We start from the raw sequence: 26489 nt of genomic DNA, 5'->3' as shown, positions 1-26489 counted from the left end.
AAAAAGAAAAGAAAAAGAAAAAAAAACTCGTGATATCGGTTGCTATGCAAGGTCTCCAGTGGCGATAGCTATTTATTGCAAAAGACTTGTCTAAAGCACCTTTTTTCTGAGGGCTTAAGTTCTTAACAAGTTGCTTCTTTTAGTAGGGTTCCCATGGGAAGGTCTGGTTCTCCTTACACGTCTTGTCTGCACTATTTTTTGTGACGTTGTAATGCCAGGTATTTGTTTGAGTCAGTCCTCCATTAAAAGGACGATGACAAATGGGAAAGGGGATAGGGTTCTCCTCTCTCTCTCTCTCTCTCTCTCTCTCTCTCTCTCTAAGTGCTGATGTTTGTAAGCTGACAATCCCTGGGAATGCTGGTGCTCTGGAAGCTGGTAGATGCAAGTCCATCACATGGAAAAGATATATTCTTTGTAGTGTGCCATGGGGTATCGATATTTAATTACTCCACAAGACCACTTCATACACACTAGGGGATAAGGCAAGATCTTATTTGTTCCATCAAATACTAAGAGAGGTTGGTCTGAATAGGATTTATATCTCATTATAACAAACTTGCACCCAGATAAGCCTCTTTTAAAAGTCAATGCAAAGAAAGACTGGCAGTAGTTGAGTTTAGCCATCTCCCCACTTCCATAGTCACCAGCCTTTCCAAAATAGTTGATTTGGGAGAGGGGCACTAGGAAGCCTGCCTGCAGATCAAATACAATTTATAAACAAGTAAGGTCTTCCTTTGTGCCAGTTCCAGAAGACAGGCCATTCCCAAACAAAAGGCTCATCATTGGATCCTTTGCCAGAAAATATTTCTCCATCACCAAGAGGGAGAGGTCAACATCTCTGATACAGATAGAGCAATAAACATTTTATAATGTACAATAAAAGACTAAAGACATTATCCTGTGTCCTCTTAACATATGAATTTAGTACCATTTTATCTTCATCTGTTTTGAACACCATGCATACAACAGTATAGGGGGACTTTCCCTGTATTTCCCAGGGATTATGACATAAACTGTTTTCTCAGTGTCTGGAGGAAACCAGAAAGGTTTACCAGAGTTCACTCTGGCTGTGGGATGAGGGGAGGAAAAAATAACTGCAACATAAATAGCACTGCAGCCCTACCTAGCAAGACTCTTCAGACATGTCTGATCTCTCCTAAGAAAGAAATGGCATTTGGAATCCATAGCCCTATAAGGGGAGATTTAGGACAGATGGTGCAGCATGTGCAAAATGATAAGGGAGATGCTCTCTCGTAATCCTAGAGCAGACAGCCAAGCAAGCAGCCCTCAGCAGCCTGCTAATAAGGAAATCCAGCCTTGGTAATTTGGCAGGTTTGGGGGGGTGGGGGGAGTGCATGCACATGCATGCCTGTATGTATGTTTAAGGAAAGTAGTCCTAGAGAATTCAGACCATAGCCCATTTTTTATAGTATCTGCTGTTGCTCCCTAGTGACAGGTTTAAACCATTTCTTTCCTAGCAGAAACATGCTCACTCCTTGAGCGGTAGAAGAGAGGAATTAAAGGTGTAAAACATCAGTGTTTGCTCGGAACTAACTACTCACACCATGATGCGGCAGGAGGTAAAAGGCTTATTATCATTATGTTCCATATCTGCAGGCTTTAGAGGTAAGGTAATAATGCTATCAGCGAAAAGAAACAAATGTAGGCTGGCAGCACCTTGACTTATCAGAGAAGGGTTCCAAGCTATCAAATTCAAGTGATTCTCTTAAAGGAAATGTTTTCAGCAACTATGAATCAAAGTAATGTAGTAAGTTTACACTTCAGGAAAAGGTATCTCTCATTAGGAGGTGAAAGAGTCCTAATGAGAGTCACCTTAAGTAAGGTGACTTAAGGTATTATTTTCTAAAGGTCATAGGCATCACAGCCTTAACTGGTGTTTAGGTATCAGCTTCTACTGTAACCCATGAGAGTCAGATACCATTAAGGCTCTGAAACTGCACAGCTTCAAGCCTAAGCCCACCTGTGGGAGAAACACCCAACTCTCATCAACATTTGCCAAAAGATACTCCTTTAAGAGACTTTTTTGGTCAATATCAGGAAAAAAAAAAAAAGAAAAGGGGGCTGAGAAAAAAAAATATTGGGCCACAAAAAACTCACCCTAAAGGCCACCCACGGTTCCCTGCACGTTTTTGCCTGACTGCTGGTTATTGGAAGCAGAGCCTAGAAAAAAGGAGGTTTCAATGAATACTAAAAAGCAGCGAGTGGGAGTGGACTTGAATGACAGGGATTCCAAAGAGCCCTGTAAGAACTGATTTCCCATTGAACTCTGAACCAAAGGAAAGCAAACCTCCAGCTGGCTTTGCTGATGGCATGCAGCCCCTGGGGACTGATTCTGTTGATTTTCAGGAACCAATTGAGCAGAGCCTATGAGCACAATAAGGAGCAAGAAACAGAAAACAGAACGCTTCACCAATAGATGCAGTGCATGTTTAAAGTTGAGCACCACTTGCCTTCATCCTTTCAAGCACAGTAATCTTATGCCTACATGTACAATTTAGCCAATATATTCCTCCCCCACAAGTTTAGGGAAATTGAACCACAGGAGGCGGTGTAGAGCAAACAATCTTGCACAGCATGTCCTTCCAATTCACAACATAGTGCCACACATTTCCCATCACCTCCCCCTGTACAATAAGAAACAGCACAAAGTCTGTTCTCTGTCTCCTTTGAGGAAAATGAGAACATTAGGCATTTTCTCCACTGACAGTTCAATAGCATCAGAGGAGGAAACACCTACATGACAGAAAGTGTTAGTATAATCTCAGCTGGTAATGACTTTCTGGAGGAGATGTAAATGGAGAGGCACAGCCTGCTAATGCCAGCATTTGCCAAAGACATTAAAGGTTACATCACTCAAAAGCATGTATCACAGCTGCACGCTCATTTCACTGATAAAAATATGGCAATTTATTGACTGAGTAGTCTGACTTTGCTTTCCAACAGAGAGAACTGAAGAATATACCATATGTTATACCAAATTTAATGTCCCTAGATTTGCAAAAAGCTTCCTAACTACATTTAATGAGCTATTATTGCCTAGTCTGGAAGGAGAGCCCTAACAAGCAGGCAAAATGACCAAATTCCATCAGTATTCTAGCATTTGCTAAAAGTGTTATGACCAATATGCTTGTTATGCTACAATGTCCTCTGTTTTCTCCACAAATCTGGTGTCTATTAAATCACTTGATGATCCTATAGATTAAAATGATTATGTTCCTACTTGTTAGTGCTCTTAGCCCACGTCTTGGGGAGAGTGAGATAGAATCTATTTCAGCTCATGTATCAGCATCAATTTTGTTTAACTAAGTTCCAAATGAAGAATCTTTATTATTAGTGACAGAGCCAGGAAAGACACAGCTTGAATTTTAGATCCCAGATGGAGTCAGCAAAGTTGGCAGCCACAAAAGCCATCTTTTTGCTTGTGATCTGAACACAYTGGATGTGGAATCATTGAGTGGCAATAATGACACAGCTCCACGATGCCATTTGACACTTTCCAGCACATCACTGTCCTTTTTAACTGACAAAAAAAACCCTCATTTAGTGTTACCAACTGCTAAATATAATCTATTTATGCCATCCAGACCTGTTTCTCAGAGGACGCAACCAGCATAGTTCTGAATATACTCTCAAACCAGAGCAGATCCTTCTAACTTTTAAACGGTGACTTACTGCAACCACAGATCAGGGTTTTTTTGTTTTTAATCATTTTCCACTATTGCTTCAGGTTTCATGGTATAATTTCTTCCTGTCTACTCAGAATTACCTTACAGCAAAAAAATAGATAGATGGCTTTTTCTGCTGTCCTCCCAGAAGTTATGTGCACTAGCTGAATTTTGGTCCATTTGTTTTCTAGCTGCTATTATTTGAGTGAAATATATTGTTGAATGACATTAGATTTTGAACTGTAAGCATACCATCACAGGGCTCACCAAGTTTCTATGTGCAAGCATAGTGCCTTGCACAAAACAATCTCCTCCAGACTCATCTGATGTTGCCAGATTCTGCTACAGCAGAAGTCGGAGTCCTTGGCTATACTCTAGCAGTAAACATGTATTATGTCCTTCCATGAACATGCAACACACAACCTCTTTCTCCTCCCTTGTAGTATSTCTAGAGTTCAGCATCTATAAATCACAGCCACAATGCCAAAGAACGAGATCTTCAGCAACAATGCTGCCCAGAAACCAAGAGCCTTCACAAAGCACTAAGTTGCTCCATGGCAGTGTTAATTCATGTGAGAGATTCCTATYTGCAAAGACCACAAAACACACTTCAAGAGGAGGCACTGCTTTCACCTGCAGCCCTGTAGTACCAGGAAGCTGGTCTGAGATCCAGCACACATACAGACACCATCATTTCTGTCCTCACAAGGTGCTGCCTGTTCAGAATAATTTCATTTTCTCAGCATAGCTGAACTGGCAACAAAGCACTTGCTTTAAGAAAAGATCAACATAAATAACATTGACTACTACACATCATTTAATACTAACCTCCTAAACAGACATAAAAATCAAGATATGTAATATCTTGAATATGTAAAAGCCAGCACCGAACATACACAGCAAAGGGAGCAGATTGCCTGTGCTCTTCCTGCCCCTCTGCCCCTGCTCCGTTACATCACTGCTGATCACCAGCAACCATCGATCACTGGTTAAGGCACAGCTTTGCTATTCCAGCAGCATCCGACTGTACCAACAGCTGCTGCCAGGCCTACATTACTTCTTGGCTTTGGAAGGGCCAGCATGTTACTAGTTTAACATCAGAAACTCTCCAAGCAGCCAAGCTCCAGTTTGTTTATGAAAGGGGGGGAGTCAGGGACAGGCTCTGTAGCCAGAATCCTGCTATCTCATTTTCCTTTTCAGACACCTAGAACAATATGATTGGAAGCAAACTACTTCTTGTCTTTACTATATGTATTAGAAGTAGGTAGAGTTTACAGATCTAACATCCACCTGGATAATATGTGAATCTGCCTTGAGGATCTCATGTAAATTATTCCTTTCTCAAAGATGTCTTATCAAGTTAATAAGTAGGATTCACATACTCAAAAGACAATCACCACATGCTAATAACCCCCACAATAGCCAGACAATAGCTGCCAAGGTTTATTACCTTTTTTTTATGCAAGGTTGTCTGCTAGCAAAATTTACAGTGTTGAAAGTCAGAGATGCTGTTACTATTTTTTTAAGCTGGAGAAGATCAGTTGTTGACCATAAAGCCTTAGCCTTGGGCATGCCCCACCTACGCCTGTGCAACCCATCAGAAAAGACWCACACTGCCCTGTACGGAACCTTTCATTAATGGATGTAGCACCATCTAGGAGTTCTTGCAGTTGGGCATTCCAAGCTCTATTCCAAGCTTCACTGTTTATCCTTTGGACTTATATTCTCTGTCACTGCACATCTAGGACAATGGCAAACTTTGCCCACCTTTTAAAGCCCCCTTTCAGGAACACTGTCTAAAGCTCTGTTACATTCATTGGAAAGGCCTCTTTCTCCCTGACCCAAACACAGAAGGTTGAAGACTCCACTATACAGCAGTTTAAACAAAAGGCAATCCAAGTGTCATATGCACATAAGCACGCTCATTTCCTACATCTAAGCACATTCTCAAATAACAAGACAGAATTCTGCAAACTTCAAATAGCTTACAGGAGCAACATTAAAGAATGAATCACATTTCAAGGAACTTGGTTATCTCCAGGCCTCAGAGAGAGTTACAAAGCTTTTCCACATCATTAGATGTTGCTTTGCCTCTTGTGCACTTTGGAAAGAGCTAGCTCTGCTATCTTTTTTTTCCCCTCATTTGTGCAGAGACATCATAAGTCAGGAAATAGCATTTATAAACTGCAGACCCATCAGAGGGAGCATTAACAACCACAGGGGTAACTCCTACAAAAATACTGTAAAAACAGTTGGTCTGGAGAAGCAGCTGGGCTGACGCATGGAAGTCACATTCCCAACACAGAGTATTTCATTTCTACAGCAGTGGCTCAGCAAGAGCAGCCAGCAACCAAATAGGTCTCAAGCYAGGAAAGCAAGCCGATCATGCCAACAGCTGGGGAGAAATACCTGTATTACAGTCAACCTAACATACTAGTTTATTGTTAAGTTCAGAATAGCTAAGTCCTGACTAGATCATACAGACTAGGAGATCAGGTCTGCTCCCTAAAGGTCCTTTCAAGTCAGGGTTACACGGATGACAGAGTACTAGGCTTTTATTAATTACTGGAACCATCAGTTCTCCAGTTTAAATCACTTCCAGGAATACTGGGTACTTCTGATGACTCCTGAATCTTTTTTTTTTTTTTTTTCCCTAATTTCCCTCCTCCGGAGCATAGTTAGAATTTAAAATTCTTTAAAATGAACTAAAAACCCCAACAGACTAATGGATAAAAAAGAGCAACTGGACAATATYTGTGAGGAAATGAAGGGTTATCTTTTCCAAGAGACATTGGTACCATACCTCATGATGAGGTCTGATGGGTGCTGCCGCTTTCGGTCAGGGGTCTGCTCCTCCAAGCTGATAACCTTATTCATGAGTGTGTACAACTCATATAGAACATCTGCAGCTCAGCAAAGCAAGGCATTAATGGGAGATCAAACATATTACAAGAGACTGGATATAGCAGTCTGACTCATAATGCTGTTCCTGGTCTTCAAGGCTGGTCCTGCACTACGCAACCAGCAGACCAAGTCGGAAGATTTAAAGGAGGATTCCCACTTTCAAAGACACTTGAGCAACAGTTCCCTGGACTCCAGAAACAGTATTTACAATTGAGACAGTGGATAGGATATAATTTCTTTTCCAAGATTGAGTGCCTCTCTGCTGTGATGGCTTACTGCAACAATCCATTTGCATGTGTAAACATAATCCAAGGGTAGTGAGACATCTTCAGCTACAACCACCGAACGTCTTGGTATTATTGATCACATAGAAGTGCTACGCGGCCACAAGAACCAGTCCCTCTACAAATACAGAGAGCCATCCYGAAGGCCTCACACTGACTCCTTGGCAAGGGACGGTTCAGCAAAATGCAAGAATCTCTGTATTCATGTCACAAACTATGAAATGACCAGTAGCTCCAACCTTGCCTGTAGTGTTTGTCCTTTGGTTCACTCAAAACAGGTACTACAGACCAACTGAAAGTTAATTCTACTGGAATTCTGCCATTGTTCAAGTCTGTTCTCTAAAGGTGCTCTCAGCACAGAGCAGTCGGTGCCTTGTCCAGTAGAAAGGTAAAGGTTCTTCCATCCTGCCACTGCAGCCATGTGATTAATGTGAATCATGGTTCTGCATAACACTTCTTCCTTTCAAGGGAACATAATGACTCTTGGGCAAATCCAGGTCTCCTTCATAAACTGCAGTATCAGTTTTTATTTGGCCAAAGGAGTAACTTCTTGTCAAAAAGACACTTCYAGAAAGGATTTTCAAAGTGCTCTTGAAAATCCACCTTTTCACGCTGTGCTGTTGAGGAAGAAGGGAGGCAGTCCACGACAGCTTACAAAARGCAAAACTCTCGGTGCCACATTACACAACAGTTAATGTTGGCAGCAGTAAGTTGATGCAAAATGTGTGCGTGACTAAAAGAAATCACAACTTTTCACAAATTCTTAGTCCTCCTACACAGAAGTTCCCCTTCCTTCCCATTCTGAACCACAGTCAAGATGGGTCCCAGAAACAGGGACATGCTGCTATTGGGGCTCCACCCTCAACCCCTGTACCTGAGGAAAGACAAGAATTTGTCAAAACTACTAGCATTTAGGTCAGCAGGGAGAAGCACAAATAGGATTGCTTTACTAATACTAGAACCTAGCGACGGTAAAAGATGGATGTAAAATTGTCACTTCTGTTCCTATGCTACTCGAGAACTCCCAGGAATGGAGAAATGCTGGAATAGTCTATTAATCAAAGTTTCCTTTTTCTGACCTTTAAGCTCATTTTACCTTTACCCAAAAAAGAATCAAGGTCATAACCTAGCCAACAGTTTCATTCCTAAAATAAAAGAAACTAGGAGTGGATCTTTTCTGCAAGTTTTATGGCTACCTTCTCACTCCCACCTCTGAGGAGTTAGTCAGAATTTTCTTTTACAGCAGATTGCCACAGAAGTAAAATTCCATCCCGAAAGAAAATTAAGAGAGAATTTGGTTAGGGGAACTACCTCCAAGGTATTAATTATTAAAAAGACAAACCACCACCAAAAGTGTCTGACATTCCCATCTACTAAATGTTTCCTGTTGTCCTTTCCTAAAGGAGAAAGCAAATACYTAAAGTCCACAAATTAATTCAGCAACAGAAAGTGAGACTAAACATCAGTTGACTCACTAGTACTTCACACTAGCAAGAGGTTTCAGCCCTTCTACAAGAGGCAGTGTCCCAGGAGCAGAGTGCAACACCAACAAACATTTGGAGAGTGCTGTTATCACAGTGCCTTATTTAACCATCTAACAGAAAGGTCCGAGAACAAGTATCCTTATGGCCATGACACATAAGGGAAGGGGACAATGAGACCTTAGATTAAGTGAATTACCATGGAACAGAATTTAACACACCAAACCGTCTCCTTTCTCCTCAGGCATAGTCCATCCTCCATCCTTCCAGAACAGTTAAGATCAAACTACAGATTTAGAATGAGATTTCCAGACAAATTCCACTCCGATTTAGATGCCAGGAGCTCTGATTATTCTCAACAAAAATACCTGCATACTGAAGCCATGTGGTTTCCTACAGAAGTCCCTGGACCACACTGGTGAAGACTGGCAAGCACCACACTGCTAAGAGCAGCTAACTTCTCCTACTAGTCCCCAAAACACTGCCTGCCCCTCACTGTTAGTCTCTTTCCAACCTGCTTTATCAACTCCTACACCCTCCCTCACTCCAAACTCCATCTCACATTGCTCCTGAAATTTGGAGTTTGTAGGTGGATTTCATTTGCTTTGAAGAGTTAGTTCAAATCTCCTTCCTAGGCTCAGCCATAACTGCTAATTCCTCCTTCATGACAGCTTAGCCCAAGCGTGCTGTACTTTCCCCGTGTGCTTTCTATTCAAGGAAAAATGAGCCTTAGCAGGTAAGAATTGTTCCGAGGTTACGGTTTCTTTCCCTCAGCAAGCCCAGTACCAGTCAACAGATCAGACTGTTTCAAGGCAGAGGCTGCTGGCATAGTGTTCATTTGTATTTCACAGGTTTGCTTCCTCATAGATTCCCTTATTTCAGTTTACCTTTCCATCTTCTTAAACCTGAGATGTCTGTTTATTAAAGTTATTATCTTCATTATTCCAAGATCAGATAGTCAGATATCTATGACTCTTTATAAGGTATTTCCTCCTCATCTCCCTTTGATTCAAGAGGGACACAAGAAAATAATCTATCAGGTCCCTCTTAGGCTCTAAGAGGTCTGATCAAATTAGGGGGCATCATTAAAAAGAGTTCTCCAAAATAACAATAATTAAACCTCCGTTAAACAAACCAGCCCTCACAGAGAACTCCTAGTGGAGTCCTGCTAGCAGAAGTTCTCTGAGAGAAAGCAGTGGCTGGAGGTCAGATGGGAGCTAGCACAGCTTTCCAGCTACCAGGTGGTACATGACTGCTGAGAGTRATCCTCCTCCAAATGACATGAGGATAGCTGTCTGAGCAGCAGGTGGTGACAGCACTATCCCATATGCACAACTGCAAAGTTAATGACCTGTGAAAGCAGATCTCCTGAAGTACAGATGTTTGGGTAGAAAACAAGAGAAGGCTACATTTAGAGAGAGAACTACTTTTTCCATTAAGTTCACCTTTCCCTTGTCCTTTAAAAAAATAGGCCTATAGAATACATACATTGCAGAGGACAAGACTAAGCAGCAGTGTACTAACATTTAGTGCCAAGAGTCACAATCATAAAAGTAGAGGCCTTATTTCTTCTGTAGGCTGATATAGAACCAACCCAGAATTGCTGAGGAGGATCTCATCAAGAAGGAGATGATTCTATTTACTGTTGAATAAGGGGCAATAATGAAGCATGAATCCTAACAAACGGTCAGCTGGCAGAAATCTTTYGTGGTCAATTATCAGTTTTAGCCACTCATTTTCAAGCAGATGTTCAAATCACATCTAATTTTTACATCTGCTACAATGCAGGCTCAGCAGTATTTAGATTCCTACGGGAAGCCGCAAATAAATGTATCTATTCATACTGAATGTCCTCTAGAAACTATAATTAGAGGAAGAACAACTAGAATCACAGGTTATTCTGTACTAACAATTCACTTGAGATGGTCAGATTTGAAAGGTTTACTCAGAATACAAAGAGGGTTTCTTCCAAATAGTCTATGTTCAGACTGCACAGGTGGTAGCCGGCGCAGCTTCTAGYGCACAGTCTCCTCCAAAATGGATATGAGAAGGTTATATTTGTAGAGCATTTGCAAATGCAAGATACTAGACAAGTGCAAAGACAAAGCCCTTACAATAACTAGCCTGGGGAATCCACCCAGACAACACATGAACAAGGAGTGGGAAACGGGATGCAAGGAAGTATACACAGATCAGGCAGAGGWCGGAATAACGAAGTCAAACACTACTACAACTGCCAGGAGACTTGCAATACAAAACAGATATGAAAATTTGTAGCAGCCATAGATTAAAATTTCAGAGTCACCTGATCAGTTACCACTTCCCAAAGGGAATTCCCTGGCTGGCTCTGAAATCTGCTAGTTTTCCTTTAGGGATAAYTCTGCATTCTGTAGCTCCTAGGCAAGGGATACACAAGACTACTGCAGGTGCAGGTGAACAAAAGAGGTACCACACAAGGTCAAATTCAGTCCACTGAGAAAGTTCTTCTGTGACAACTGGGAAAACCTATTCTGTTTATTGGGCTAAATTCCAAGCCTACAGCTMTCTGCAATAAGAGAGGTTTGCAATAATAATAATAATAAAAAAATTGTGTGCATCACAGACAGTGTTCTTCCCCAGAAAAACAAATCTCTATTTCACTCACTAGCCTTGTTCATTTGCAGCTCCTGCCTGATTTTCCATGACTCAGAACATACGTCTTGCATTTTTAATTTGAAAGGAAGAGAAAACAGGCCATTTTAGCTTTCCTTGCATAGTCCCCTCCACATTACTTATGCTGTATTCATATACTGGAAAGCAGCCCTGTGGCTATGCAGCTGTTTGTGCTGCCCAGATAAGTGCAGGCTCCATGCGATGAGCCGCACAACTGTCAGTTTCTTATAACTCTCCGGAAATGACAGTTATTGCACCCATGAACAGTCGGAATAACCACAGTGGGAGGCCATCACTGGAAACTACCAGAATGCTTTCTGCCCTTCAGAAAAATCTCAGTTCTACTAATCAACCCTTTAGATACTACTCTTCAGTTAACATCCATAGCTGCTCTTTACACAGACACTTTCTTTTAAATCTCTGTTGGTAAAAGCTCCGAGATGACATAGCTGAGCGGAACATAGTAAAGAAGGTATTGATAGTAAACCCAAACCTCAGCATTTAAGCTAAAGATTCCCTGAGTCTGGGTTGACAGCTACAGATGGACAAAAACAAGTACCCTCCCAACACTGCCACAAGCCAGAGGAGCAGAGCTCCTCCCAGAGAACAACAGCCTCATTTTGATAATATCCCTGTATTTATCATAACACCCCCCCAACATCACATTTTCCAGCTGTTACAACCTACRAAGCTCATCTGAACCAGCCCTGATACAAGACTGGTTGACTGTATGGGAACTCTATGCATGGTTCTCCTAGCATGTACAGCAAGCATTTTTTTTTCCCCTCTTGAAAAACAAAGGCATTCAGAATGCAAGTTAAGCAAGTCCAGCCTCCCAATAGGACACATCCTTTGCTCTGCCCTCTGTGCCAGTATAGACTTATCCCWATCTTATCTGTGGGTTACCTGGGGTGGGATCTACAGATCTTCACATGGGCAGGCACATACTGGATACAAATGTTTCTTTTGCTCAAGCACAGCTTCGGAAATGTASGCCCTTTGTTTTTGACTTTAAAATAAAAGATGTGGTGTTAATTTTTTGAAAATACCTGTCAAATTAGGTTGACAAAGGGGACGAAGTGCCCTACAGAACTAGTACCAATAGGATCTTCCTCATAGCACTATTCTTCTGGACACTGTGATTATAAAAATAGAAGTGTTTATTCAAATAAAGCTGCAAGGTAACATACTGAGAGCAAAGCAGGACAGAAGATGTCAGCCAAGGGAACCAGCAAGTCACTGTCTTGATTAACAAGCCAGAAACCTGCAGTAAGCTCTGAAGAGTAACAGATTTTTCATGTTATTCAAGGCCACACTGGGAATGACAATGCACAGAACATAATGCATCAGGTATGCAGTGGCCAGAGGGAAGAAAAACTGAATTTACAACTCCAGGCACAGCAGTGCTGGAGAGCAAAAAGCAACACTCTGCAGCAGCTAGCAGCCACACTGCTACTGCCATCTGCCGGAAACCACGCTGAAAAGGAGATCTGTAACTAAACCAAGCCAACCTGAGCATCCCCATCTCTGAAMCGCAGACTTCTGCTCAGGACTGTCTTCGCAACCTTCTTTCTCATTTGGACCAGTCTTATATTCCTCCCCCGTCACGGTATCCCACAAGGCAAAACATTAAACACTTTCCCCTCTATTTCAGCATACCTTAACAAAAGGAAGAGAAATATAGCAGCACACAACCAACTAAATTGTTTTGGGGGACTGCTGGGTCTTTTTTCAGAATGCAAAGGCATTCAGAGACTAAGACATTACCTTTCCTTCACCTGTGGCACAGGAATAACCTTGCCTGGCTTCTTCCCACCTGTTGTCTCTTTCTGCCCAATCTGGCCTACAGCTGTTTCACTTAACTAGAAAGATAAGGGGGAAAAAAAAAAGAGGATTAACATCAAATAAAAGTACATTCCATGTAAGTCTTGCTTATACACTTACACAAAAATCATACTTTCCACTGCTTTAAAAACCTTCACTTCTTGTGTAAAAGTGCACACTTGGGTACATATAGACACTACTACCAAGCCCTCACGTACAAATCAAAAGTATTAGAATTAAAAAAGTTTTAGTTAGAAGAATTAAGATTTGTGTTTACTTTAATGCTGTCTGACGGCTGTTCAGCTTCTGAAGATTCCTGCCCCCCATCATCCCTTGAGGGGTCAAACTTCCCTGAAAATTTGTTGTTTGTTGCTTTGGAAAGATCTTGGTGTCGGGACCCAGGAGACGGCTTGAGACACATCAGCAGCATAGGCGCTGAACTCTCATCAGCTTTACTCTGGTCACAGAGAAGGTCAGAAGAGAGCATGGAAGTTTCCGCAGGACCATCATGGAAGTTAGTCACATTCCTGCTTGTAAATAGAGCTTTTCCCATGTGATCCATGCCCAGGCTATACTGCCCTTTAAACATCAACCATTCTAAAGATTCTCTGAGAACCAAGTTATTAGTATTAATTTTATCATATTCTAGGCAATCATTTATCATTGCTTGTGAAGTTTCTCTTTTGGTTTCCTCCAAATGATTGTCCTCCAGAGGATGATCTACATAGCCAGCATCAATTGGGCTAAGATTTAGAAGCTCTTGAATATCAAGGTCAAACAATAGGCCAGTTATTTGGGCTGACTGCAGATTGTTCACATTTGAATTAGTCGTTTCATTTGCAAGGTCAGGATAACATTCAGAATCAACTGAAGAACACAACCTAGACAGAGGTACATTTGGTTTCTCTGTGATCTTTGATGCTACTTTTACATCTTCACTGATGACTGATGCCTCAGTGCAGCTGCTGCTCACGTCCTTTTCACTCTCTCCATTTACATTTTGGCTCACAGTTCTTTTTCTAGTTGTAKAGTGCTCAGATCCCAAGCAATCATCTGCCAAGATTTCCTGGATCTCTTCCTCAGTGTAATTGAAAGGAGAATTCCCTTGTTCACTGTCTGACAGTTCCAACAAGGAGTCATCTGGCTCGCTATCATCAAAACATCTGGTTGTATCTAGAGAAATGGCTACATCATTGTACTTTGACTCAGAAGAACTGGCAACAAGCTCATCGTGGCCAGTATCGTCCAGAAAATGAGAGGATCCTTGAAAGCAGGCAGAATCTGGGGAACWGAGCAGCAGCTTCTCTGCTGGACGTGGAATGCTACAGTGATGACTCAACACACAAGCTTTCTTAGCTGCCTGCAGGACCTGAGCCTCCCCAGGGGAATCTAAGGGTCTTCTGGCCCTGGGAACTGTATTATTAAGAGCAGGCTTAAATTCATGAAAATGACAAAGCCCAAAGGTGTGAGGGGAATTGTCATCCATGTTGCTGTTCATCCCTGTATTTAAGTGACCCCTGTGCCTTCTGCTTGCAGCTCCAGAAGCACCTTCTGAAGCTCAGCTGATCCTGGTGTCACTTTGATCAGCCCTTTCAGAAAGGAAATCAGCAACAGAGTCCGCTTCAACCTGCCAGCAAAAGATAACATCTTAAATAAAAAGACTCAGCTGTTTTCTGAAGCATCAGCAACATAACTGGGATAGCAGTATTATCTCAGGCAAAAGTAGACAAACCACTCGCTTGGCTATATAAGATAAATGCTCAACTTTCCTTTGATGTAGGATACCCAGCATTCCTCTGGAACAAGGCACCTTAGCATTACCGACACCAGTTACCCGAGAAATTAATGGATTCTGTAGCCTAAAGACATAATTACCTGTTTGCTTGCAAAACAGCAATAGCTACTAAAGAAGTCCAATCTTCAGCTAACAAACTACAAGCACAACTAGAGTCACCAGCCATCATCCAACAAGGTTTCACAAGTAAATAACAAAATACAAACACTCATTAGTATCTCCACTGTTCACTTAAAGTCTTTCTCACACAAAAATAAGGAAGAACCAGACAAATACTTATCTGTTTACCGAGTAAGTGCTCCAACATTAACACTATCCAGTCTCCATTACCTCTATTCCTGATCCTTATAGCTCTTAAGAAACTAGTTGTTGTTATATACTGTTATTTGATAAGTTCTCATACATGAGGTTGTTCAGAATGCTTTATCAAGCAGGATTAATACAAGCACCTGTCACCAACACAGACTGTACCATCTCCTCTGAAGCTACTGTATATCAATCATTGCAACACCTGAAAACAGTATTCACTAATTACACTTTTTACCATCTCACATTTAAGTAACAGAGCATATTTTAGGTAGTAAGTATAGCCTCACAAACCCTTCCTTTGTCCCAACCCCCCACCTTCCATCTTTCAAAGAAACTAAAGAAATTAAAAAGTCTTTTTTCTGGTTAGGAAAAACTGAGCAATGGAAGACTAACTCTGCCAAGGAGCTAAAAGGATATTCAGTAACGTAAGTCATAAAAACATTCATACAAAATGCATATTATAAGGAAAGGGCAAAAGAAAAAACCTTCCTGTAAAATTCAATATTTTAAAATATCCACAAACAAGACCTGTTTTTATCTTAGCAAAAATTCACATCAACAAGAATCTTCTGGTTTGAAAGCTCTGCATTTGACTCTGAACCAGCAGGARAATCTGGACTCAGGACTTTCCTTTCTGCTTTGATCAACTGATTTAGAAGAGTATCTTCTGTCTTTCCGTTGGTTTGACTACTTACTACTTTCAAAAATGAGATTTACACACTCTAGAAATGAAAATCAGGCAGCTCTGCTACTTTCTCCTATCATTCTGTCTGAATAATAAGAAAMACAGCACTTTCAGAATGATGCTCTACCCACAAAGAAGGAAGAAAATACCGTAGGAATCAGCTAAACCTATAAAAATCTACACAAGAACATACAGAGTCATGAATAGTCCTGAGTAGTTATGACTTGCCTGGAATTCTGCAATTCAGCTACAGGTGCTCAAGTACTTCAAGGAGAAACAAAAGGCAAATAAAAATAAATTAAGCACTATTTAGATCCCACAGTGTACAACAGTCTGATATTCTAGTTCCTAACAAATAACAACTTGACACAGAACCAAAAGTTTCAAGTATTTTTTCTGGAACGGTCTTAGGAGTGCATTCAGAGCTGTTTACGTGCTCAGTTACAGAATCAGAAATGGTTTCTATACTACCATGACCTTCCCAACTCACCTTACTAACTGTGAACTCTGCTGGGTCTGTACTGTCTTACATCAACTGACTCTGGAAGCAGAATTTCCAGAGTAACAATGTGCCTGGTGATGCACAAGCCCAGACAGAATCCCCTGCCACTTCCCACAGCTGCGTTGATTCTGTAAGGGCCAAATGAGAGTTTTGTAAGTCAAAACAGACAGAACTAAGTATAGAGTAGAAGAAAATGTGTTGAATTCAGGGGTTGCTTAAGGATTTACATTAGGGTAATGCTTCACAGCAGTTTAAATGGCTCATAAAACAACGCAAGACAAGGCTGCCTGTCCCCACCTTCTCATCCCCTCCCTTGCTCGAGCACAGGCACTTGTGTGGCCGGAGCGTGTCCGAGGCATCTCACCTCAGCTGCAAAACACCAGCACTGGAGCCTGGGCYGTTCTCCTGTGGGAGCCCAAGGTAGGCTCGTAGCAGCCACAACACAAGCAGCCTTTGCCCTGCATCCTTACGTCTGCACACTACTGGGACTACYTTCTATCTGAGAAAGGTTTCAAGATAGCTTTTTTTCCTCCAATCTTAAGAATGTTGCACAAGCTGTACAGGAGAATTCTAGTACCATTTCATTAAACATGACCGGTGTTTACCAAGGTTCAACGACAAAGCTACTCGGAGGCGCGGTTCTGCCAAGCAGCATGCACTGGCACTCTTCCACTCCCGGGCACAGAGTTCACACACCTGCAGTGCCACACTGGAGCGCTGCTCTGTGACCTGCTCCTCCACTGTATCKTGAAGAGTAGTAAGGGGAACTTGCTAGAGAGCAGAGGCACAAAAYACAGGGTAACAGCCTCCTCCACTCCATGATTCCCATCGTGTGGGTCATCATCTTTGGAAAAGCAAAACCCTGAGATACTTTAACTCCTTCACCTTATCATCCTTCTGATTTGTACCCGTTTCCTGGCCTACCTCTACTTCAGTGAGGCTTGCTTCCCTTCTGGCTTCCCCCGCACAGGCCTGCTGCTGCTCCCTCAGCACAGCCTGCGGCCAAAGCAGCCCCAAAGGCAGCGCCTCGCACCGCCCACGCGCTGGGGAACGGGCCCGCCAGGGGCCCGACCCCGCAGAGCAGTAGAAGACTAAAATAAAGACATATGTGTGTATATATATTTTTTTAAGAAAAACGGAGTAACGCCTCAGCCCGCCGAAACCTCCGCCTCAGGTCACCGGCGGGCCGGAAGCGCCGGTTCCTCTCAGACCCCACAGGGCTCGGCCCCTCGGTGGGCACCTCAGGGCGGGGAGCCGCGCCCAGGGCTTGGCGCAGCGCCGGGGTTCCCCCAGGATCCCCCAGGCTGGGGGGGGGCCTCCCCAGCGGCGGGCCGGGCCGGGCCGGAGCTGCGCAGCGCCCCCTCACCCACTCACCCGCCGCCATCTTACCGGCGCGGGTGGCCGCGCGAGGCGCGAGCTCATTGGCGGAGTGAGGCCCCGCCCCTAACGGCCGCGCCCGCGCGCCCCGCCCCGCCCCGGCCGCGCGCCCCGCTCCCCATCCACCAGCTCGGCGCTCGGCTGCCCCCGCAGGCGGAAGTGACGCCCAGGGTGGGGAGGAGAGCGCCGAGCGGAGCTGATGCAACCGGGAGACGGTCGGTGGGGGCCCGGGACCGGGGAGGCGGGCGAGGCGGGGGATCCTCCGGGACCTCCTCGGTAACCGACTTCTCAGCCCTGGCAGGACGCCCCTAGGGGGYTCCCGAGGGGCCCGTGCCGGTTCCCCCGGTGACGGTGTCTCGTTGCTCGCAGCCGCCGCCATGGAGGCCGCGCCCGGCCCGCAGGAGAAGTATCACCTCATCACCCGGAACCTGCAGGTACGGCGGCACCGGCGACCGGGCCGGGCCGGGCCGGGCCGGGGCACCGGGGCAGCCGCTAGGCCTGGTGGAGGAGGCCTGGGCCCGGAACGCGGGATCCTTCCCTACCGCCCTTTTGCCTGGGAGCTGCGATGAGCCCAGGAGACGTGCCGCGCTCAGCGTGAGCCCGAGCCCGGGCGTGGTTTGGCCTCTCCGTGGAGTGTTGTTGCCYTTCATCCTTCTCTAGTCCCCCTCGACACGGTTCTGTGGCATGGGGGTGGCTGTACTAAATGTGGGTCTGGGCCCTTTGCAGGAGGTGCTGGGGGAGGATAAGCTCATGTCCATCCTAAAGGAGCGAGAGTTGAAGATCTACTGGGGGACAGCCACCACGGGCAAGCCGCATGTGGCCTACTTTGTGCCAATGTCCAAGATCGCAGACTTCCTGAAAGCAGGATGCGAGGTACGTGGGCTAACTGGGAGTCCGGGGGCTTCGTCATCATGCTGGCTGGGTGGAAATGTGCAATTCCTSTCACCGGTACGGCCCCATGCATGAYGTTCCAGAGTCTGTGTCCCCCTCTATWCTAGGTGACAATACTCTTCGCTGATCTCCACGCTTACTTAGACAATATGAAGGCCCCCTGGGAGCTGCTGGAGTTGCGCACCCGCTACTATGAGAATGTGATCAAAGCCATGTTGGAGAGCATTGGAGTTCCCTTGGAAAAGCTAAAGTTTGTCCGGGGCACTGACTACCAGCTCAGCAAGTGAGTCTCAGGGTACTTGGTCCTCTTGGGAAGGAAGAGCCTCACGTGGTGCTCTGATGTGTCTGAGATTGCACCTCTGCTCTTGAGAGGAGCTAGCAGTGTGTCAGAAGTGTGATGTTTTGTTGTCTTGCCACTCTGTTATTCAAGGAATACAGTGAAGATGTCTCCAAGTTTAGGTTCCTCTTTGTGTAGCCAGAACCACTTCTTGCATGAGGCGTTTCTAAAAGATTTCGCACTACTTGATGCTAGAAGTGCTAACGCCTGTGCCTTCCCGCAGGGAGTACACGCTGGATGTGTACCGCCTCTCATCTGTGGTCACGCAGCATGATGCGAAGAAGGCAGGCGCCGAGGTGGTGAAGCAGGTGGAGCACCCCTTGCTCAGTGGTTTGCTCTACCCAGGCCTGCAGGTGTGTAGCGAGGCCGGTTAGCAGAGCACGTTCACGTGGGAGGTGCCGGGTAAAGCAGGGACGTGTGAGGCTGAATGCCTGTGCCAAGGTCATTATATTCCACCCCAATATTTTGCTTGGCAGCAGCACAAAGCACGGCTCTAGCACAGACCTGCTTTTACAGCAGCTCCTGCTGGTTGCAGGCCTGCGGCCAGCAGGCAGTCTAGAGAGCTGCAGTCCTGCCCCAGGCAGGAGGGCCAGGTGGAGGCTGGGCAGATCCTGTGGGATGGGCAGGATCTCTGAAGGCTGAGCGCAGCTGGAGCGCCGAGTCTTGAGGCCAGGCTCAAGGCCAGCTCTGCGTGTCTCTTCACAGGCCCTGGATGAGGAGTACCTCAAGGTCGACGCACAGTTTGGAGGAGTTGATCAGAGGAAGATTTTCACTTTTGCAGAGAAGGTCAGGAGCGAGGGTTGTTTCTGAACCTGCTGGGGTGCTGGAGTCTGGCGCAGGGCTCGTGGTTTCACTTAGCAGCACAGAGCTCTTCACAGCTCATCCTGCTGCTCTCGCGATCCACAGAGCTCTGGTGTTTGTGAAACCTGTTTTGCTGCCATGTTGGCCCTGGCTGTGGCTCTTGGGCCTTGTGATCCCGTGGTCCCGTGGTGGCTTTCTGGGCCCGTTACCATGCTCGAGGTTATCTGGAACTAGGAGCAGGCAGGGATTGTGGGTTAAAGCTGATCGGAAGAAGATCTCCCATGACTTGCCTTCTTGTTTTTCCCCAGTACCTTCCTTCTCTGGGCTATGCCAAGCGCGTCCATTTGATGAACCCAATGGTTCCTGGTCTAACGGGCAGCAAAATGAGCTCATCGGAAGAGGTTGGTCCCCGAATGGTGGCTGTGATCAGGGATCCTGCAAGGCGAAGGGGTTTAGGGCTGGGAGAGAAGGCGCCTTCTCTCTTCCCTTGTGCTGGGGTCTAAGAACTCCAGTATGGTTGCCTCTTTTGGGCAAGAGGTTGGAAAAAGGGTGACAGTCCCCAGGGAACCTGGGAGGTAGCTCTGTTGTGGATGAGAGAGGGGAAGGAAAAAAAAAAGTAAAGAAAACCCCCTCAGCTTCACAGTGAATGTTAAACTGGGTGCTCTGAGGAGGTGCATGCACAGCTCAACTCCAGGGAATCCCTTCCTCCAGGAGTCAAAGATTGACCTTCTAGACCGCAAGGAGGACGTGAAGAAGAAGCTAAAGAAGGCTTTCTGTGAACCAGGAAACGTGGAGAACAATGGCATCCTCTCCTTCATCAAACACGTCCTCTTTCCTCTCAAGTCAGGTGAGGCTTCCTGTTTGGGCACTGGGCCTAGTCTTTCCTGAGGGTAAGAGGAGGGGACAGGAGCCTGTTTTCCCTAGAGCAGACTGCCCACTGAGAGCCCCCTCCCCAGCCCACGCTGGCAAAGCCTGGGCATGGGGCGCAGTGGCTTTGCAGTCCTGCTGTGTTCCTTCTCAGCTCCTGGGCAAAGTAGAGTGGTTTATCTGGCTGAGTTCATTTCTGCTTGATTTAATATGAGCCTTAAAATCTCCACATAACAGAGTTTGTGATTCTGCGAGAAGAAAAATGGGGAGGAAACAAAACYTACACGGCCTACGAGGCCCTGGAGAAGGACTTTGCTGAGCAGGTGAGCACAGGGATGGCTTGAATGCTCGCTGAGGTGCTGTGGACATGGAAACCCTCCTAATACTGGTGTCTGTGAGGCTCCCCAKTGCTCTCAGGGAGGGCTCTGAGAGCAATGGGACATGGAAAACTGAGGGGGAGAGACAGGGAGCAGAGTGTGGTCCAGTGGCTGGCAGGTGCCAGGGCGGTTCAGCTGGGAGAGCCTGGAGCAGCCAGGCGGTGAGTGGATGCTGCAGGACTTTAAGTTGTTCCCCATGTGAGCAAAAGTATCTAGGAGAGGACACTTGTCCAAAAGGGAGTCAGGCCAGGTGCTGGGATTAATCTCCCAGCTCTGCCTGGTCTCCTGTTCCTACCCAGTCTCCAGGTGTTCGTTCTTCCCTCCTGAGAAATGGCAACACTGGGCTGTGCTTGCTGCAAGACTGTCTCGACCAGCCCTGAGTCACTGCAGCAGGAGTTTTCACAGGGGTTTGTCTCCTCTCCAGATAGGGTCAGCCCTGGCCTTTGTAGCTGGTGCCCTTATCAAAGCTTCTAAGCTAAGGTATCTCCTAACACCTTTGAGATGCCTGTGTGTCTAACTGAGTCCAGGCACAGGCAACTGCATCACTTCAGGCGAGGGCCGTCTTTCCAGAAGACGTGCTTTAATCTTGTTCTGGGAAGAATGCCAAGGTCTGTGCCTGTTGGAGCCGAGACAAGAGATCACAGTACCTCTCTGGCCTGAGATCAATGAATCAAATTCTGTTTCTCCCTCTACCCTGGAGGAAACCATYCAGGAATACAGCTTTTTTTTGTCGCGATACAGGTTGTACATCCCGGAGACCTAAAGAACTCGGTGGAAGTAGCCCTAAACAAGCTACTTGACCCCATCAGAGAAAAATTCAACAACCCAGAGCTGAAGAAGCTAACCAATGCAGCATATCCTGACCCATCCAAAGCCAGTAAGGAGGTGCTGGGAGTTCAGGGAAATGGGGCCTTGGCCGCATATAGCCAAACTAAGAGAAGATGTCTTCAGGGGCTGAGGTTAGAGAGAAATCCAGGAACTTGAATCCTGGGAGTAGCCCCAGAGAGCATCTGGCATGGCTCTGCCTGCCTGTCCTTGGCTGGTGGCTGTCAGATTTGATTACAACTGAGCATTAGCAGGGGTGAGGAAGGGCCAACGCAAGGGCTGTTTGCCTGCCCTGGAGAGGACAGATACCAGCATGCATCTTGCTGCCTGAGTGCTGGCAAAATGGAGGARAGACTCTCTGCTCTGTGCCAGAGACAAGCAGGGATTTCAGCAGGGCCCAGATTCAGCATTTGGGGTTCCCTGTGGGCTCCCTGGGGCTTGGCTGGGGGCCCGGGTATAACCTGAACTCTTGACTGACTCTTCCCCTTGCACTGCAGAGCCTGCAGAGAAGGGCACCAAGAACTCAGAGCCGGAGAACATGGTCCCGTCCCGGCTGGACATTCGCGTTGGCAAAGTGATCAGTGTGGAAAAGGTAGGGGCACAACGGGCGGCGGGACATGGGCACTCGGTGAGTGCGTGAGGTTGTCCCCTCCCTCTCTGCTACCCCGAGTCCACTTCCCTGCTCACCTGCTGAGGGGCCTTTGCTTCTGCTTGGCAGCATCCGGATGCGGACAGCCTGTACGTGGAGAAGATTGATGTGGGTGAGCCCGAGCCTCGCACTGTGGTCAGTGGCCTGGTGCAGTTTGTCCCCAAGGAGCAGCTGCAGGACAGGCTGGTGGTGCTGCTTTGCAACCTGAAGCCCCAGAAGATGAGGGGTGTGGAGTCGCAGGGCATGGTGCTGTGCGCTTCCAGGTGAGGGATGGGGCCAGGGYGCACTCCAGACCCCTGCCCCGGAGCCAGGAGGGTGCAGGAATACACAGTGATCCCAGCTGAACCCCCAGCTCTGGATGCACTGAGGGGCAGGTGGGTACGGGTGACTCTGCTTTCTCCGTTCCTCTCCACAGCGTGGGGGAGCCGAGGCAGGTGGAGCCCCTGGACCCACCAGCCGGGTGCTGTGCTGGGGAGCGCGTCTACGTGGAGGGCTACGAGGGCGGGGAGCCTGACGACGAGCTGAAGCCGAAAAAGAAGGTCTTTGAGAAGCTGCAGGTGAGGGGCTGCACAAGAGGCTGAACTGAGGCATGGAGCAGCAGGGGCTCTGGCAGTGGAGCAGGGCAGGAGTTCGGGCCAGTTAGGCCCTCGTGTGTCCCCAGCTCTGGGTGACCCCAGCCTTGCTATTCCCCACTCAGCTCTGTGTTTGCCGTYGTCAGTGTGGGCTGCCGGCCCTGCCAGGTGCAGTTTGGGCAAGGCTTCCCCTCCCACCCTGGCAGGTTTGGGAARGCCAAAGATGGGGGGAGATAATACTCCCCGGCTCCGTGAGCTGGGGGAGAYGCCACTGCCCCCTCAGGGGCAACCCTAACCTGGATGGCCCAAGTGTGACCCCCRTCTCCCTCCTCTCTGCTCCCCAGGCCGACTTCCGTATCTCCCAGGACTGTGTTGCCCAGTGGAAGGAGAGGAACTTCCTGACCAAGCTGGGGAGCATCTCGTGTAAAACTCTGAAGGGAGGAAGCATTGGCTAACAAGCATCAGAGCCACCGCCTGGCTYCTCCACCACTCCAGCCAGGCTCCTCCCCAGCCTGCTGCCATCTCTCCTCCCACAGTGCCCTGAGCAGGGGGCTCAGCCCTGAGGGACCCAGGGGTTTGGGGACTGAATTTGCAAYGCCCCCCCATCCCTTGCAATAGCGCGAGGCCTCCTGGAGAGCTGCCTCYGCCACCCCTCTCACCCTGGGCCTGCTCAGGCCTGTGCCTTGGGTCAGTTCTGGGGACTCGTGGTGTCACCACGGCTAAGGGACCTGTGTGACGTGTGCTCCGTGTCCCCAAGCTTCCCCCTGGGGCCACAGGCTCGCTCTTGGTTGTGCCGCACGCTGGAAGCCCTGCCTGCTGGTCCTCGTCTCTAGGACAGCACAACCGGGTGAAGCAATGAGGGTTAAAAGGGAAGGCTGCTTACTCAAACCTGTGTTGCTGCTACCGGGGCTGGGGGCAGCTGCCTGGCAGCCAGGCAGGCCCCAGCCCCTCTGCCCGAGCGCCCCTGTTCCGTGTCAGCCTGCCTGAGGCCAGGGCTGCTGCTTGTGCTGCTCTTCAGCCAGGAGCCCAGGCTACGCCAGCAGGTTTGCTCCGAGCCCGTGGGAGGCCGGGGGATGTGGGCTCTGCATGGCCACAGGGGCAGGAGCCCTAAACACTGACTCCGGAACCATCTGTCTGTCATGAACCCAAATAAAGTGTCAGTCTGACTGTACCTCGCTGTGCCCTTCTGTCAGTGCTCCCTGCAGCCGTCTCCGCTGCTGCATTTTAGTGCTGCTGGGAAAAGCCGAACACTGAGTGCGAGCCCTCTGCCAGCCCCCTGCGGACAGCGGTGCCAGGACCTGGCCCGCTCARGGACGTGCCTGCCCCAGAGCCAAGTTTGCTGGGAACGGCGCTGGCCTGGGTCTCTGACCTGCTCAGCAGCAGCTTYTGCAGCTGGCACAGCATGTTTTGCACAGGCTGGGCTACAAGCCAGGAAGCACAGGAGGCAGCAAGCTTTGGTCATCATCTTTACCAGCCAGGTACAGAGCTCTGAGCAGCTACTCGGTAGCAGAGGGTTGTCTGCTTTTTGTTTTTTGTCTTTTTCTTTTTTTTACAATCAAATCAAAACGTGACCCAAGTTTACAGAAACAGAAATCGAGACTCTACCCCAGAGCCCAGGGCTTCAACACCAGCTCGCAGGGCAGCCAGGCTCCCGCTTCACCCAGGGCGGCTCCCGCCGCAGGGAGCTCCCAGTGCTGCTGAGCCCTGGCCCTGCCTGGCAGCAGGGCAAGCGCAGAGCTGCCCTGGAGAGAACGCGGCCTCAGCCTGGCTCTGTGGCAGTGTCTGGGGTCCAGGTGCTGGCCAAATCCTCCCCTTACCACGGCTGCCTCTGCCCCTGCAGGCTCTGTGCGCCAGGCAGAGATCCTGCTCCCTCCCAGCCAGCGCTGCTCGAGTTGGCTCCTCCGTCCCGTCTCCCTGCTCCTGTCCGAGTCCGACCAGGGCCAGCTGAGCCTCCGCTTTGCTGTGGCTGAAGCCTTCCAGTTCCCTCATCCAAAGTGCTTTGATTCCTCGCAGGCCCGGGTAGCCGGGAGCAGAGCGGCTCCTCCAGGTGTGAAACCGAGCCCCGGTCAGGCAGGGCCGCGCGTCATCCCGCAGCCTCGCCGGCTGGCAGGGCGAGGTGTCTTCAGCCCCCGTGCTCCTCTCTGCACGGCTGCTCTGCTCCGCACGCTCAAACCAAGCTGCAGCCCGGCAGGGAGGAGGCGCCGGCTCTGAGCACAGGCCTCGAGTCCAATAAAAAAAAAATGCAAAATAAAGCTGTAGTACTTAGGAAAGTAAAACCAACACCATTTTTGCATAAATATCATCAAGGCCGTGGAGGCTAAGGCTGTTTGCTTCCTGCATTAAGTTAATCGCCAGTTCCACACTCGTCCATTGACCTGCCCAGGTCCCTGAGAGATTTGGATTCCTGTCCGCGGGGGCACCGGTCCTGCAGCTTTGTCCTTCAAGCTGTCTCTCCCCGTCCGTCTGCAAGGCAAGAGGGARGATCCCATCAGAGCTCCGGGATATCCCTGCGCTGCCCCTCTCGCACCCAGCCCAGCACCGCCCAGCCGTCCCGGTGTCACCCCAGCCCCGATACGGGCCGTGTGCTGGGTCAGCTCGTCCCCCCGCGGGGCTAGCAGCCCTGGCCCCACCGCTCCGCRGCGAAGGAGCCCCAAGCAAACAGCGAGAGCACCCCCGGGGCGGCCGCGGCAGCCGAACCGGGCCGGCTTTAGCCACGCGGGGCCGAGGCTGCGGGCAGCCCCGAGGGGCCCCAGTGCTCCCGCCGCCCCCCCCTACCTCGCGCAGGGAGGCTCTGCGCCGGCGTCTCCGCCGCAGGGGGCCCAGCGGGGCCGCCCTCGGCTGCAGGGGCCGCGGTCCCAGCCGCCTCGCTCCGAGTCCCGGTCTCTTCTGCCGTGAGCGCCTTCGCCTTCCCGGCCGGCAAGGGCGAGCCCAGCGCCTCCGTCCCCGGCACCTTGGGGCTCAGGGGCGACGGAAGTGGCCCCGGGCCGAGCGAAGGCTTTTTGGCTACAGGAGGGGGGATCTTGCTGGGCTTCCGGGGTGCCTGCGCCTTGCCGGAGCCCTGCGGGGCGGGAGCTGCCGAGCGCTGCCCGGAGAAATTCATCAGCTCGGCAACCAGGTTCCTCTTCAGGTCGGCCTGCGCCTCGGGCGACGACGGCGGCTCTAGCACCAGCTTCTTGGCGCTCTTGGCAAAGATGAAGCTGGCGGTGGAGGCTGGCGACTTGTGCAGCGGGGAGACCCGGCCGTCCCCGGGGGCCCCCTCGGGGCCGGCAGCCGCGGGCCCCGGCGGAGCCGCCTTGCTGCCCGGGGGCGTCTCGGGCGGCCTGGAAGACGCCGGCTCCGCGGCGGCGCCGGCGGCCTTGCCGTGCACGGCGTCGTGGAGCCGGCCGGAAGGCACCGCGTCTTTGGGAGGAGAGGGCTGCCGCGTGGACAGGGACCGGCGGACGGGCTTCTGCGGCACCGGCTGGGCCGGCGGCTCCTGGGGGCCGGGGCCCGCCGCGGCCGGCGGCTCCACGCTCACGGAGCGCAGCCGCACCATCTGCAGCAGCGAGGGCGTGACGATGGGCAGGCTGGCGTCCTCCTTGGGCACGGGGCCGCTCTTGGCCCGAGACGCCGCCTCCTTCTTGGCCTCCGCCCGGGAGCCGTTCGCCGCCTTCTTGAGGCCGTTTTGGGCC

General features: G+C 48.8%; 3 protein-coding genes and 1 pseudogene across 5 annotated transcripts in view; 1 reads left to right on the top strand and 3 right to left on the bottom strand.

Moving 5' to 3' along the window:
- LOC146590928 (uncharacterized) overlaps positions 1-16756 on the bottom strand; it is a 27605-nt gene extending 10849 nt beyond the window's left edge. Inside the window, exons 1-4 of the mRNA XM_085313807.1 lie at positions 16728-16756; positions 16111-16250; positions 13109-14458; positions 12775-12869 (exon numbers count right to left, since the gene is read on the bottom strand). Of these exons, the coding sequence (XP_085169933.1) occupies positions 12775-12869; positions 13109-14329 (1316 nt within the window). The 5' untranslated portion in view covers positions 14330-14458; positions 16111-16250; positions 16728-16756. The remainder of the gene's footprint in view (positions 1-12774; positions 12870-13108; positions 14459-16110; positions 16251-16727) is intronic.
- Positions 16757-17635: 879 nt separating this feature from the next.
- Positions 17636-23989, top strand: YARS1 (tyrosyl-tRNA synthetase 1). 3 transcript variants are annotated; one of them, XM_085313806.1, is made up of 14 exons: positions 17636-17714; positions 17792-17933; positions 18226-18372; positions 18498-18673; positions 18951-19080; positions 19433-19513; positions 19837-19929; positions 20240-20375; positions 20633-20718; positions 21514-21649; positions 22095-22225; positions 22316-22509; positions 22662-22803; positions 23163-23989. In XM_085313806.1, exons 2-14 carry the CDS (start codon positions 17877-17879, stop codon positions 23271-23273), a joined length of 1620 nt encoding a protein of 539 aa, XP_085169932.1. In that variant the 5' UTR covers positions 17636-17714; positions 17792-17876; the 3' UTR covers positions 23274-23989. The 3 variants fall into 3 exon arrangements, with proteins under 3 accessions (XP_085169932.1, XP_085169931.1, XP_085169930.1); XM_085313805.1 differs by having other exon boundaries at positions 17658-17714; positions 17869-17933; positions 22095-22189; XM_085313804.1 differs by having other exon boundaries at positions 17658-17714; positions 17869-17933.
- On the bottom strand, positions 23850-25121 carry LOC146590926 (uncharacterized; annotated as a pseudogene).
- NHSL3 (NHS like 3) overlaps positions 25078-26489 on the bottom strand; it is a 7269-nt gene continuing 5857 nt past the window's right edge. The window contains exons 5-6 of the mRNA XM_085313761.1: positions 25594-26484; positions 25078-25281 (exon numbers count right to left, since the gene is read on the bottom strand). Coding sequence (XP_085169887.1) covers positions 25259-25281; positions 25594-26484 — 914 coding nt within the window. The 3' untranslated portion in view covers positions 25078-25258. The remainder of the gene's footprint in view (positions 25282-25593; positions 26485-26489) is intronic.

This window comes from Rhea americana, unplaced genomic scaffold (genome assembly GCF_003343005.1).
Source record: "Rhea americana isolate MKP2758 unplaced genomic scaffold, rheAme1 scaffold_396, whole genome shotgun sequence".
Lineage (NCBI taxonomy): Eukaryota > Metazoa > Chordata > Aves > Rheiformes > Rheidae > Rhea > Rhea americana.
This window is presented reverse-complemented; position numbering and strand designations above follow the sequence as displayed.